The sequence below is a fragment of the Condylura cristata genome, unplaced genomic scaffold, assembly GCF_000260355.1.
Source record: "Condylura cristata isolate star-nosed mole 26May11 unplaced genomic scaffold, ConCri1.0 scaffold00037, whole genome shotgun sequence".
Lineage (NCBI taxonomy): Eukaryota > Metazoa > Chordata > Mammalia > Eulipotyphla > Talpidae > Condylura > Condylura cristata.
Window position 1 is genome coordinate 10,344,063 of NW_004567138.1, and position 14,264 is coordinate 10,358,326.

The 14,264-nt window shown below is 41.8% G+C and overlaps 1 protein-coding gene across 4 annotated transcripts in view; it reads right to left on the minus strand.

Annotated features, from left to right (window-relative positions):
- The window catches only part of LRRC16A (leucine rich repeat containing 16A), a 316,783-nt gene that overhangs the window by 140,316 nt on the left and 162,203 nt on the right, over positions 1–14,264 (minus strand). For all 4 annotated transcript variants that reach the window (XM_004693329.2, XM_012732954.1, XM_012732955.1 and 1 more), the window contains exon 9: positions 2,373–2,448. In XM_004693329.2, the coding sequence (XP_004693386.1) occupies positions 2,373–2,448 (76 nt within the window). The remainder of the gene's footprint in view (positions 1–2,372; positions 2,449–14,264) is intronic.

The following is a 14,264-nucleotide window of genomic DNA, read 5'->3' on the forward strand; positions in this document are numbered from 1 at the left end:
TGTCCTCGGCCTCCTAATAAGCCTGGTGTTAGGAAATGTTCTGAGACTGAGGAGAAAGCATTGCTTCTTTTGAAATTGAGGGGGAAAACATGGAGAACTGCTACTGTTTTGAAGATCTGCAGTGACATCCCAAGCACCACTTTTTGTTTTAAAATACCAAATATTAAAACAGGCACATACCTATTTTCATGTTTAAGCCTTAGTTAAGAAAGGCAGGAAGACTTCCTCAAATCCTGTTAGCCCCCAGCCTTCCTTTTCAAGAAACCCCAGAAAGCACCTGAGCCCTCACGCGCGTGGTGCTGTCAGAAAAGAAATGCTGAGGTGCCTATTTTCTTTCCTAAACCTCTAAGGTAAAAGAAAGGAGATGACATTCTGGAGCCACAAAGGCAGACAGATGGCAGCACAGCAGCCTGGACACACTTCTGCCCTAGTGAGTTGGGACAATTTCCCAAAGTGGGACAGTCACACCGCTCTCTCATGCCCCATTTTGAAAAGCATGTGCTTAGGAGAATGCCTGAATGAGCCTGGACGGCAAACTTGGTAGAGAGGTATTGTTCTCTCTGATTCCACGATCCCTGGCTAATCTGCTTCCTCCTTTGATGGCTCCATACTCTCGTCTGAACTTCCCTTCACTCAGCCCTGCAAATTCTCCCACCACAGCCGGCTGTTCCCAGGCCGCCATGGCTTCCATCCTCCAGAGGTTCGCCTGATTCCCCTATCACCCCAAACTCCATCATCACTGACACAGACAGCCTCTCCTGCTTAGCTGATATTGTTTCCATAGTTCATAATCCTGCACTTGTTCATTTCTTAGCCTCTTCCCTAGTCTGATGGCGATGAAGATAAACACAACCGTTAACAGGTATGGAATTCTAGCCTTATGTCAGGTAATGTGTTCCATTCACTAATTCATTAATTTGCAAATTAGGTATATTGCTACACCCACTCATTCGAGCTAATGTGACATCTCATTAGTAAGCCAATTTTCAGTGAGTAGCTACTACAGCCGCACATATTGCTAAGTATTGAGTAGAGATGAGTCAGACTGAGTGACAATTAGCTCACAATAACAGTAACACAAGAAGCTGAAGCTCTGAAAGGTCAATTAACTTATCTGTGGTTACACAACCTACTAATATGAGTCAGAACCTGACATCCCCATTTCTGTCCCAGGCCCACATTGCTTTGCTAAACTACACTCACTGTGGCCCAGGCTCATACTGATAATGCCTTAAGCCATTCGTGTCCCAAGGAAATTCACAGAACCAGCAAACTGTCCACTAGCAAATCTCAACCCTCCACCTTCCACAGATCCACGTCACAATCCAAGACCTAGCTCTTCACTTTGAAATTTTTTTTTTAAAGATTTATTTAGTTATGCATACAAGAACTGGGGTACAGGCCAGAGGTGTGGGTGGTTAAGAGGATTCACCAGAGACAGAGTGCGGAGCAGAACAGGCAAATCGAGTAAAGCATACTATTGAGGGGAGCAGCAGGCAAGACAGGAGAGATCTGCACCATGTGGGTCAACTCCCTGGCCGGGGACTGAAGTTGTGCTTCAGTCGCCACAGATGGATCCACAGCACTGTCGTAAGCCCTTGTATCACCAGGAAGGTCCCTGACTTTGAAAATCTGAAGCATCCAGATTCAATGACCTCTGAACGTTGGAGACCTTAGTGGAAGAGTTTCAATAAACAACACTGGAATTATTTTCTGAAAAGCCAGACAGAAAGCTAACTCATGTCCAAGTATCTGTTCTGAATGCAAAGAGAAGAGGGCATCTTATTTCCACAAGTAAAACAGATCAAACGTGGTTCCCCACCGATGAAAACTAACAGGTTTCATTTTGTTTTCATTTTGCTTCCATATAAATCTGCCCACCATGTTGTATAAAAGGAGAGAAGGTTATCATAAATCTGCCCACAAACTCATCTAGAATATTAATGTTGACTATCATAACTGGTCAACTGTAGCTGGAAATGTTTTAAGAAATTCTTAGGAAAGGAAACTAGTGGAGACAGAATTTAAGACAGGAACATAAAATCTGCTATTTGCAGATGTGCTGACATAACTAACAGTTTTCACCAATAGAATGAGTGTATATTGAAGGTTATATTTAATGTGTCTTTCTGTTCATCATCCAAAGTTGCTTGTAGCAGCTAAAAACATGAGTATTTCTCTGAAGCAGCTCAGATACAAAATTTACAAAATGTTTTGCAGATCATTTATAGGAAAATATCTCTTCAGAAAATATGACATAAACAGCTTGCCAGTATGGTAGAAAAACAAAATGTTTTTTGCTTAGTTATCAGATTCTTGAAATGCAACCAAAGAAAGCAACATTTGCTTTCAAGTAATCTTCCATTACTTACCAGTTTGAGATCCTTAGAGGACAGCTTTGTGAACCACTGGTTATACTCCAGGGCAGCAATAATCGGGATTAGGTCCCTACAAGCAGAAATAACAAAATACATGAGAAGTGTTCTTACAACCGTCATACTGGACTATATTTTTAATCCATGACATCCAGGCTTGCTTATTAATTTCTGTTATTGACAACCAGAACACCTAGTCAGAACTCTTTCGACCACTAAACAAATTCTCTACGGCAGAACCTCAGTATGATATAAACAGAATTCCTAAAAGTGGCAGTTGCATTACCTCTAGGGACTTGATCCCTATTTCCAAAGGAAAAGAGATTGGGTAGCAGCATTTGCTTGGAGTCCCTCCTTGCTCCAAAATATAGTGTATGTTAATCCCATTCTAACAAGTTTTACATCTTTTTGCCATTCCTGCCATCAATGCTGTCTGACATTCTCTAGTTGCTGTGCCAGGTCTGATAAGTGACACCACACGGCTCCCCAATGCTCAGCAAACTTCCAGCAGTTAGTCAGCACTTTCTCAGAGTCCTCAGTCCTGACTGCATACATGCGATGACCCAGGCACTGTAGTGTCTAATGCTGATGACCTCTCTTCAGCCATGGAGTGAAGCTATTTCCATCACAAATCTGCCTCCACTCCATTTTCCCACTTTGATCTCCCACAGCGTATCTCTGTCTCTCGCTCAAGCCAAAAAGCAGACAATTCACGCATCAGCCACATCACACAATTTCACAATTGGAATCATCTTTTCCGCTGTGTTCAGCTACGAAAAGCCATGCATGAGGCATCCTCTCTGCTGTAACTATCCTCCTGTCACCCTGTCAATCCACTGCTTGCATCTCCATTCAGCATATTCGTTCTGTCTTTCAGACCACCCAGGTTGTACGTTTTTTTGAAATTCAAGAGTCTATTTCAGTTTCATAGCTTCAGGCAGTCCATATCAGTTTTGTCCTGAGGAAGAACAAGTAGCATTTTTTGCCTGAACTAGAAACTAAGAACTGCAGAAAGTGGAGAAAGATCTGACAATCAACATTATTGCTTAGCTTCTGGGTAGCAGACTGATTCTAGTCACTGATAATCGAATGCCTCATTGAAATCTCAAAACAGACTCAGGAGATATTATTGCTTACGTTTTACAGAAGAAAAAAAAAAACACATTAAGAGACAAACAGTGAAGCCAGCTCAAAGGACAGAACTACGGTGGGGCCGCAGACACTGAAGCGACACATGAGTGCAGGCTCTACACACAGGCTTTACAGAGGTGAAGTAAATGCCCATGGGCAGGAGGGCAAAATGTCACACGAGAATCAAGGATCTCAATCATGGCACTCCAGGTGCCACTTGTTCTACTGAAAATCATTTTTATTATTTTTGCATAAGTTTTAGATTGAAAGGTAAGAACAACCGTTTCACAGTTGTTTTAGGTCTTCATCCTCTTCATCTCTCCCCATTGAATGAGCTGCAGGAAGCTGCCCTGTTGCTGAATGACAGGTGTGGTTCCACTCCATTATCAGGGCCCTTACAAGCCGGCTCAAGAGTCTTCTCCAATCCTCCACTGCTCAGGAACTCTGGCCAGTCATTCTCAACTCCTCTCCTTTTGTAGATTGAATGCCAAGAAGTGAATACTTCAGAACCTCTTTATTCAGCATGTATTCTCTTCTGTCATTTGACTTGAAGTGCAGCTAGCTTTCATCATAACAAACTCATTTTCAGGAATTTCTGAGCACATCATCAACAGAACCAGGTTCTCCACTGGTGCAGTGGTAGCACATCCTCTCTCCATCTGACATGCAAAAACCTTGAAATATACATTCTGATACAACGAAAAGTTGAACCTAACATTTAATAAGCCAGTAGTCAATTTTTTAAATATCCAGTATTTTAGGTGTGATATAGTAATTGGTGAGAGCTGCATATAAAATGATAGCTATGAAAGCTTACAAATATAGATGCTGTTTGTTTTAAGATTTATTTATTTATACATAAAGAACTGGGGTACAGGCCAGAGGTGCGGGGGTGAGAGGGTTCACCAGAGACAGAGTGGGGAGTAGAACAGACAGATCAACAGACAGATCCCCCTGCTGAGGGGAGCAGCAGGTACGACAGGAGAGGTCTGCTGCGCCATGTGAGTCACCTCCCTGGCCAGGGCTTCAACTCAAGCGTCAGTGGCTGGTGATAGCATGATGGTGCTGTCTTTCACCCTGTACCACCAAGAAGGTGTGTTTCCTTTAAGAGAAGGGACTGTACTAAAATGTCAAGTACTTTTTATTCTACCTAGCCAGTAGTATTAAAGGTGGTATCAAATTTTTTCTAACATAATTCTGTATTTTTAAAAATTTCCTATGATGATCCATATTCATAACCTAAAAGAGTTTGAGAATTAAATGTTCTATGGATAGCATAAGTAAAATTATGTTCCAGAAAACAAAATTGCCCAAGAAGATAACGGAAATTTGTGCATGCTAGCAAAATGTGATTACCATATTTCTCCAAATTGTGTTTATGCCCAGACGTTTTAATGAGATAGTGACAAGTCTTAGCTCATTCAATAAACATTTCTTTAGGACCTACTAAGTACTGAGCAGGGTTGTTAGGCACTGAGGGTTAAGTGATAAGTAAGAGCAGCGCTCTTCCTCCTCTATACTTCAGGACTGAGAAACACTCAATACCCAGGTACACTCAGTAACACAACAGAAGACATGGTGAGTAGGGGCATGTCCAAAATGCCCTAGGAACTAAGGGAGGCACAAATACTTCAACCTCAAATAGAAGGGGAAGGGCCCACAGGGACTGAAAGATTGGAAGAGGCCAAGAAGGCAAGCAGATAGGAATGGAATCGCTCAGGAAGTTAGAAATTGTACATACGAAGGCCTGGGAGCCCACATGTGTCCAGCAACTCCATTCATTCATACTTTCACCATGGGCCATCCACTGTGTGTGATTCACTTGATGTGACGAACAACATAGCGAGATGGCCATTCCTTGGTGATACTGATAACCTATCACCACAGACTCAGAGGGGGGAATTATATTAGAATAAAATAATCCCTAAAGAGTAGAGGGAATATGAGGTTCTTTGGTACATACAAGGGGGACCTTAGTAGAGCAAAAGCAAGTCAGAGAAGATCCTCACAGAAAGTTACTGAACTTTCAGAGATGAGGGAATGTGGTGCAACACATATTCCAGACAGAAGAAATGGCCAGTCAAACAACGTATGGCTTAGTCAGACCTTTAAATTGGATCAAAACAGCATTACCCATAAAAGAAAACAAAATTCAGTTGGATTTTATCAAAATCAAAAAATGTATGTTCTACAAAAGAAGATATTAAGAGGTTGATAAAACAAGAAACACACAGGGAGAAAATATTTGCCATCATATTCCTGACAGAGAACTTGGCATCGAGAATGGATAATGAACGCTCAAGTCAGTATTAAGAAACAACTCAATTTTTTAAATGGGCAAAAGATTAAAAGATACTTCATCACAGTAGATATAAGGATGGCAAATAAGTACACAAAAATAATGCCTGAAAGTATTGAAGAAATGCAATTTAAAGCCAAAATTAGATGCCACTACAAACCTATGTAAGATTGAAATTTTTAAAAATCTGACAAGAGCTGACAAGGATGCAGAGCAACTCAAACTCACAGACACTGCTGATGGAATGCAAATTTCACACACAGTGTGGAAAACAGTTTGACAGCATCGTAAGTTTAACATACATTTACCATTTGATCCAGCAATCACACTCCTAGGTATCCTCATCCAAGGAAAATACAAAATTATGTGTACACAAAAACCTCAAGCTGGATACAACACAGTGACCCTCCAGTGACCCCGTGTGACTTCCAAATCCAGATTAGCAAAGGCAATAACATGGGTTCTGCTTAACTCTCTCTCTCAAACTGCTTAACCATTAAATCCAGTTCTCTAGCTCTGAAGAAGTCAGTCCACCTGGGAAGGCCACATACTGCCAAGGTCAATTGCTACTGAAAGCCAGCTACTTTGGCAGTGGCAGGAGCAGTGGTTTTCTTTGAACCTGCTGCACCACCACAACTTGGCTGTGGCAATGGCTCCTCAGAGACCTTTTATGTAGCAGTGTACTTCCTGGATCATGGAATGGACCAATGAGGTACAAGCTATGAGCTGATTGGTGCTAAATGGTCCAATCAGACTTTTGCTACCAGGACCCGGTTTCTCACCACAGTCAGTTGTGGCAGTTGCTCCTCAGAGCTCTTTGATGTAAGATGCACTTCCTGGTTTGTAGAAGGGACCAATCAGCCACAGGATTGAAAAATGGTCCAATCAGACTTGTGGGTGGGTCACCCTGAAAGAGTATATAAGCCAGGGTCTGAGGGAGTTGAGAGGACAGACAATACAAGCCTCCCCAAGAGGGAGAGATGATCACTTCACTGCTGAGAGAGATGATGCCAGCCCAAGCAGAGATGCCAGCCCCTGAAGAAAAGAAGATGGTTCCAGCCTCCAAAGACAGAAGAAAAGATACATCCAGCAGCTGACCTTCAAGGAGGGCAGAGAAACTGAGGGGCCCTGTCGCAAACTGGGCCTTGGTCCTATCTCTGACATTGCCTGAAAGGAACACCACAGGGCCTGGGTCTGGTGTCTCAAAAAGCTATTTGTTGTTGGTGTAACCCAACAACTCACAAAGAGCTGTTTGTTGTTTTAACCCAACAATTCACAAAGAGCTAACACTTGGTGTCTCTGACACCGCCTCTGCAGGACCAGTAGTGACCATCACTACTGGCCAGGGCTGTCTAACTCTATTGGTGACCCATAGGGACCATCACCGATGCTACCTGGGTGACATAGCACCATTTATGAATACAGAGAGCTCGTCATTTGTACAATAGACCCCCACTGTGGTTGTTCCTGGAGCTGAGGTCTCTTTCAGTTGTGCACGTGGGTGAGCGCCCAGTGAGCTTTCCTCTTATCGGGCACTATCCCTTTGCTAGGGGCAAGAGCCCACAGGCCCCTATTGTGTGGGTGTTTGTACTGCTATAGCATTTACTTTTGGTTTTTGGCCCTTGGGCTTTTTGATGGCTTTCTGGTCTCAGAACCTAGGCATGTGGTTGGCTGTTCATCCTTCCATCTAGTTTCCTGTCTTGCCCTTTTACCCCTATTTCAAACCGTGAGACCTGTGAATGACGGAGCTTCTGAGATGCCTCAGATCTAGGCCCCACCTGAACACAACTGCTAGAAAGAGCCCAAGCCAAGAATTGCCAAGCTGAGCCAAGTTAACCTCAGGATTGTGAAATAGTATAAAAATAAGCCTTCGTTCTGTTGTAAGCCACGGAGTTTGGGATAGTTTGATATTTAGCAGGAGATAAGCAGAATACTGAGCATGGAAAAATAAGACGTGCATGACCGCAAGTAAGGTAGCCATTAAAGGCTGTTAAGCAGAAAGCTGTTTCAGAAAGTTAATCTCTGCAATAGAGGTACAATGCATCAGAGGTAACACTTTCTACAGCAAAATGTATCTGAGATAGGAAAGGTCAGAGGCAGAAGGTGATTAAGAAACTGGCACAAGAGCCAAGGCAGAATTTTAAAAACGTCCCAAACTGGTTAATGAGTTAATACAATCCCAATTAATCCAGATACACAAGGAATGTTAGGATAATTTTTACAACTAGGTGGGGTCGGGGAGAAGGAAGAAACTGAAAACTCATTTATTAAGGCAAATCTAAGAAGAAATAGTAGCCTATTTCTTGACCCATGTGTCAGAGCGGCTGACATTTCAATTATAATTGCATTCTAGTACATACATGTATGTATGTGAATCTTGTCTCTAAGAAGACAAGCGTAAGAACTGCCTGGGCAGAGAAAGACCTAAGTTATCACTTACAGGTACAGACTATGAAGAAAACAAAAGAACAGATAAAGCCAAGTCAGTGACAAGTCCTAGTAATTTCACTGTAGAAGTGAGGTTTCCAGAAGGGAACTGGCAGCGGGCGCAAAGTAACTGCAGAGAGCACACAATGGACTAGGGGGAGCACACAGGTAACTTGGGGGTGGGGTGATGTGGTAACAACCCTGAGGGGCATGATCCTAAAACTAAATTACCTATCGTGTTGTAAACCAATGCTAACCAATGCAAAGTGTTACTCTTATTTAAAAAGTTAAACTACTACTAAACTAGGGGGTAAAAAATTGCCATAGCAGTCTTTGAAGTAACCAAATTTCTGATTACACAGAATAAATTGTAGAATGTGTATACATAAAAATACAAATCAGAAACAAACCTGAATTATCACTACCTGCAACATGTAAAATGTCAACTTCCGGTGGTAACATAACATCTCTCAACCTCAGCAGACTGCAGAGAATAGGGAGCTTCAAGTCCAAAGATCAAGTGTCTAAGAAGCATCCAGCCAAAAGCCCAAGTCTGAACTGAATCAGGATCCCTAGATCGGTTCCTCTTGGACACCCAGGACACCACATCAGCCAGAACAAGCACGAAGGCTAAGGCCCAGGAGACTTGAGTTTTGACATAAATAGTACTGCAGAGCCAGGAATGCACAAAAGGCTCTAATTTTATCACTTAAATAGAAAACAGTCCATGCGTAACTAATTGCATTTCTGAGAGTTCATTTACCTGGATGGCTTTCTTAGGACACAGTTATAAGTATGCATATAATAAATCTTGGATGACAAGCATTCAATATGCCATTCACACTGGCCTCCCAACTGCCATGCTGATACCGCCTCACTGCAAATAACTGTCTGCACTTCCCCCAGAGGGGTCTGTGTCCATCAGAACCCACCCTTTCTCAAATTTTCATTAAGTACTGCTGTGACTGCATTGTATAATATAAAAGGAAATTATTACATAATTATTACAGTGTCTTCTGGACTGATTTTCTTGTGGTGGGAAGTGGTTAACAGCTTTTACAATGGTAGCTTTTTTTTTTTTCAATATACAGCATTCTAGGTATACATACAGCTAATGACTATAATTGGTAAAAGTTGTATATGCAGTGATAGATACAATGCTCACAAATACAGATGCTGTTTATGGCCTTTCTTGAGCATCCTGCTATGTTTTGTTTTGATCTTAATTACCAAGTGACTTAGGATTTAAAGAGGGAAAGTAGTCAGCAATACAAGAACCCCTCTCAGGGTTCTTGGCAACATCCAATACCTTTATTCGTTTTTGTGAGACACTACTACCATGTATTTATAATGGAACAAAACCATTTTAAAATTTCCAGATCCCTTGAAGATCCAGGGTTACTATTCTTGATGGCAAGTTACTTAGCATCTAAACCACTTGGAGAATTCTTCGCATGTCTAGATTTCAGATATACTTGCAAAAGTAGTTCTCACCTCACTTTTCTGATCTGTCTGACTTTATGAAGTTTAATTTTTCATAAAAGACACAAGAAGATAGATACTCAATGTTCATGAACTGAAAGAATTAACATTGTTAAAATGTCCCCTTCACTCAAAGTAATATAGACTCAAGGCAATGCCCATCAAAATTACAGTGAAATTCTGCAAAGAATCAGAGAAAACGCTATGGAAGTTTACATGGAACCACAAAAGACTAGACAGCCAAAGCAATCATGACAAAAAGGAAGAGGAATGGGGTATAAAACTCTCAGACTTTAAATTATACTGCAAAACTATAGTAATAAAAATAGTATGGTACTGGAATAATGGACACATAAACCAAAGAATTAAGAGCTCAGAAACAAACGCACGTTTATATGAACAGTTAATCTACAACAAAGGAGCCTTATATCTACAATGCTGAAAGCTAAGTCTCTTCCACAAATGGTGCTTGAAAACTGGATAAACATGCAAGAAAATGAAACAAGAGCACTCCCCCATCACACAAAGAAATTAATTCAAACTGGATTAAAAAGTTAGATGTATGACCAGAAACCATAAAATACATAGAAGAAAATGCAGACAAACACTGCACAACAAGGTCTCAGGGATGTCTTTGGGAACTCTACTCCACCAGCCTGGAGAACAAAGGAAAAGTAAATGCATGGGACTACATCAAGCTGAAAAAGCAAAGGAAACTATCCTCAAAACAAAAGCTGCACTACTAAATGGAAAAACATTTTTGCACAGCATATATCCAACAAGGCGCTAATATCCAAGATCTACAAAGAATGCAAACAACTCAACAAAATGAAAACAGCACAATCCAAAAATTAGGCAGAAGAAAACAGGCAGAAGAGCTAAACAGATACTTCTCCAAAGAAAACATACAACTGCCCAAGAGGCACATGAAGAAATATTCCAAATTACTTATTAGGGAAATGCAAATCAAACCAAAGAGATATCTCTTCACTCTAGTAATGACAATGACCCAGAAACTGGAAAGCAATGTTGAAAATATGGAGAGAAAGGACCCAACCCTCATACACCATCGGTGGGGATGTCGACTGCCTCAGCCCCTAGGGAAAACAGTACGGAAGTTCTTCAAAATGTTACAAATAGATCTACTACATGATCTAGCAAGTCCACTCCTAGTTATCTAGCTGAAAAATACAAAATCACTATTGAAGGAATATGTACCTAACTATGTTCACAGCGGCACTATTTACAATAGCCACATCACAGAAACAATTCGAAGGCCCACCAACGGAGCAGCGGCATTAGAAGAGGTAGTATACACACATACGCAACACTGTTCAGTTACAAAAAAGATGAACTCTTGACATTGTGACAATACGGATGGCACTAGAGGTGATCGTGCTAAATGAAGTGAGTCAGAAAGCAAAACAAACTCTAGGAACAAGCAGAATTAAGGCTTTGAAAGTACAGGGTGGAAGTACTGAGGGTGCTTTGATGGTGGGAATGATGTGGTGACATCTGAGGAAGTCTAAATCAGGCACAGTGTTGCAAATCACGAATACACAATAAAGAAAAAATAATTTTCCAGTTATATTTCAGGTCAAATTTTTCTCCTCCTCCTTTGTCCCTGCCTCTCTCCTACCTGAAAATGTAAAAACATCAAGACTTTTAAATACTGGGACAAACTCAGCAAAGAGTTAACTAAGTTGAAGGCTGCCTGGCAAACCCCATAATCTAGAGGGGGAGAGCAGTAATCCTATCGAACACTAACATTGTGATTGTTTTTCACAGAGCACATACCACAGAGTGAAGATTTTCCCCTAATAAACTTGACAAACATTTGAAGACTCAAAGGAGGTGTTTCATGCAAGAACACAGCCTTGCTACTCGTCAGAACACGCTTTGCCATGGAAAAGCTGATAAAACTCAGAACCACCATAGCTTCCTGACATAATCATCTGATGGCCTTTCTGGAGATAATGTAGCCTTTCACCTGTAGATTTACCTTGAAAATGGGACATGAAGATAGTCTAAAACTTGTAAAATGTCATGGATTACCAATGCTTCCTGAGAATTTAATGCTTCCAGAGAGGCTGGTACTGAATATTCAAGTGCTAGTTGGATCACTCGCCAAATCTGTGGTGGACAGGGCAGCTTAGGACAGTTCACAGTTGAGCACCCTGCCAAAAGCCTAAAAGCAAGCTCTAAATTTTTGGAGCTCCCACTCCTAACTGAAACGTATTTGAAGCAAACACCTCCCCCAAACTTTGTCATCTAGAAATTATAAATAGTGGCTTCCATACTGATGCAGTAGGCTCAGCATGAAACACACACACACACACACACACACACACACAAATAAAATGGGTAACATTAACATTTAAAAAAAGTTTTACTGGCCGTCCCTGGTGGAGCACTGCACTGCGAAGCGAAACATAGCCGTGGGTGCTTCATGCGAGTTTGACCCCCGAGTTTGACCCCCGTCCGGGAGGTGATTCACATGGCCAGGAGACTTCTCCTGACTCGCCCACTGCTCCCCTCAGCAGTGTACTTCGTCAGTCTGCCTGTTCTGCTCCCCACTCTGCTTCTGGTGAATCCTCTTGCTTCCCCTACACCTCTGGCTATACCCCCCACTTCTGTATGCATAAATAAATAAATCTTAAAAAAGAAAATTTAAAAAAAAGTTCTACTATCTTCTCAAGATTCCGAAAGACATCATCAACTTGTTCCGGCAAAGTCCATTTGAGCCAAGTAAGACCACTGTTGGATCTAATTATGTACAGAAATTTGGGATTGGCAGCAGAAACTAACGCTATTCACAGCCAATTCCACACTCCAAGTCACATTTTTTTCTTGTTGAAAATGAGAGTAGAAATAAAGAGGTGGAGGTTAAATGAGGAATGGATTCTATCAGCGCCCTCAGGCCATCCTTGACAAACACTAATCCACAAGCGAAAGTCTTCCCTGAAAACATCAGGCTGACGATGTCACCTTGATGAGTGAGAAACATGACGACACAGAAACATGAGTGTGCGGGGAAGCACCGCTGGCAGAGCTCGCTGAAGCCAAGTTTATTCGCAGTGATGCATGATGCTGGGTCTTTAGAGGACTGATGAGACTAGCTCCTCTTAAGAATCTTCCAGGAAGAAGAAAAATGGATGCATTTGAAGCTGTACCTTATCTTCTCCCCAGCACCTCTACTCTACCTCCATCTGTCCCTGCTGCTCCAAATTATAGTGTCATTATATCTCTGCCATGTCAGCTCGCAGGCCTTTGAAGGTCCCGTGAGAAATGCATCAGTAGAGCACTGTTGCATCTGTGCCTCTTTTTGGGTCACTGATATCTAAACCAGAATCAAGTTTAAGAATGTTTAAGGGGCTCTCCCTGGTGGTGCAATGGGTTAAAAGTACTGCACTACGATGCTCCCCGAAGCCACTGTAGCATGAGTTCAATCCCCAACCAGGGAGCTGATCATATGGTATAGCAGACCCCTTCTGACCCGCCCACTGCTCCCCTCAGCAGTGTACTGTGAAAATCTGCATGCTCTACTCCCCACTCTGTCTCTGGTGAATCCTCTCACCCACCACACCTCTGGCCTGTATCTCAGTTCTGTAAGCAATAATAAATAAATCTTAAAAAAAAAAAAAAGAATGTGCTTAAATAAGGTTTTGAAAGCTGTAAATAATAACTGAGTAGGCATTTGCCAGCTACTACCTCGTAATTACTATTCTCCTGAGACTATCTAGACAGATCGGGCATAACCACTATCATCCCCACATTTGATGCTTATGCAGCAACAGGGTTCCATCTCTACACTCCTTTTTTTTTTTTTTTAAAGATTTATTTATGATACAAGAAATGGGGTGTAAGCCAGAGGTGTGAGGGTAAGAGAATGCACCAGAAAGAGCAGGGAGCAGAACAGGCAGATGTACTGAAACACACTGCTGAGGGGAGCAACAGGTGAGACAGGAGAGGTCTGCTGTGCCATGTGGGTCAGCTCCCTGGCTGAGGATAAAATTCATGTTGCAATGGCTCCGATAGCTTCACAGTGCTGAGGCTTAATCCCTTGTGCCACCAGGGAGACCCCCTACATTCAGTTTTAACAGAACCCTAGCTGACTAGCTAGTAATCAATCATGGCACTAAAGTTGCTTATCAATCTACCTAAAAGTTCCTGGGCAGACAGACCCTAATGGTTATAATGAGGTTGCAGAATATAAACAGGGAAGAGAACAGCAGGCTGGCTGTGTCCTAAGAAGCCTCAATAGAGATGTGAACCTAGACCCAGAAACCATTGTTACCTGAATAAAACAAGAGGAAACCACACTGGTTCCTTAATTCCTTGGGAAGAGCCTTCTCCATGTTTCACTGCATGAGATTATATAGGACAGGTGATACAAGGTTTGCAGAATTTTTTTTTTAATTTTTTTTTTATTACAAAGTTTATTTTTACATCATTTTGCACAATTTTTTTTCCATCTCGATTGTAATCCCCGCGGGTTTCCCATCACCAAATCACCCCTGTGCCACCACCATAGTCCCGTGCATTTCCCT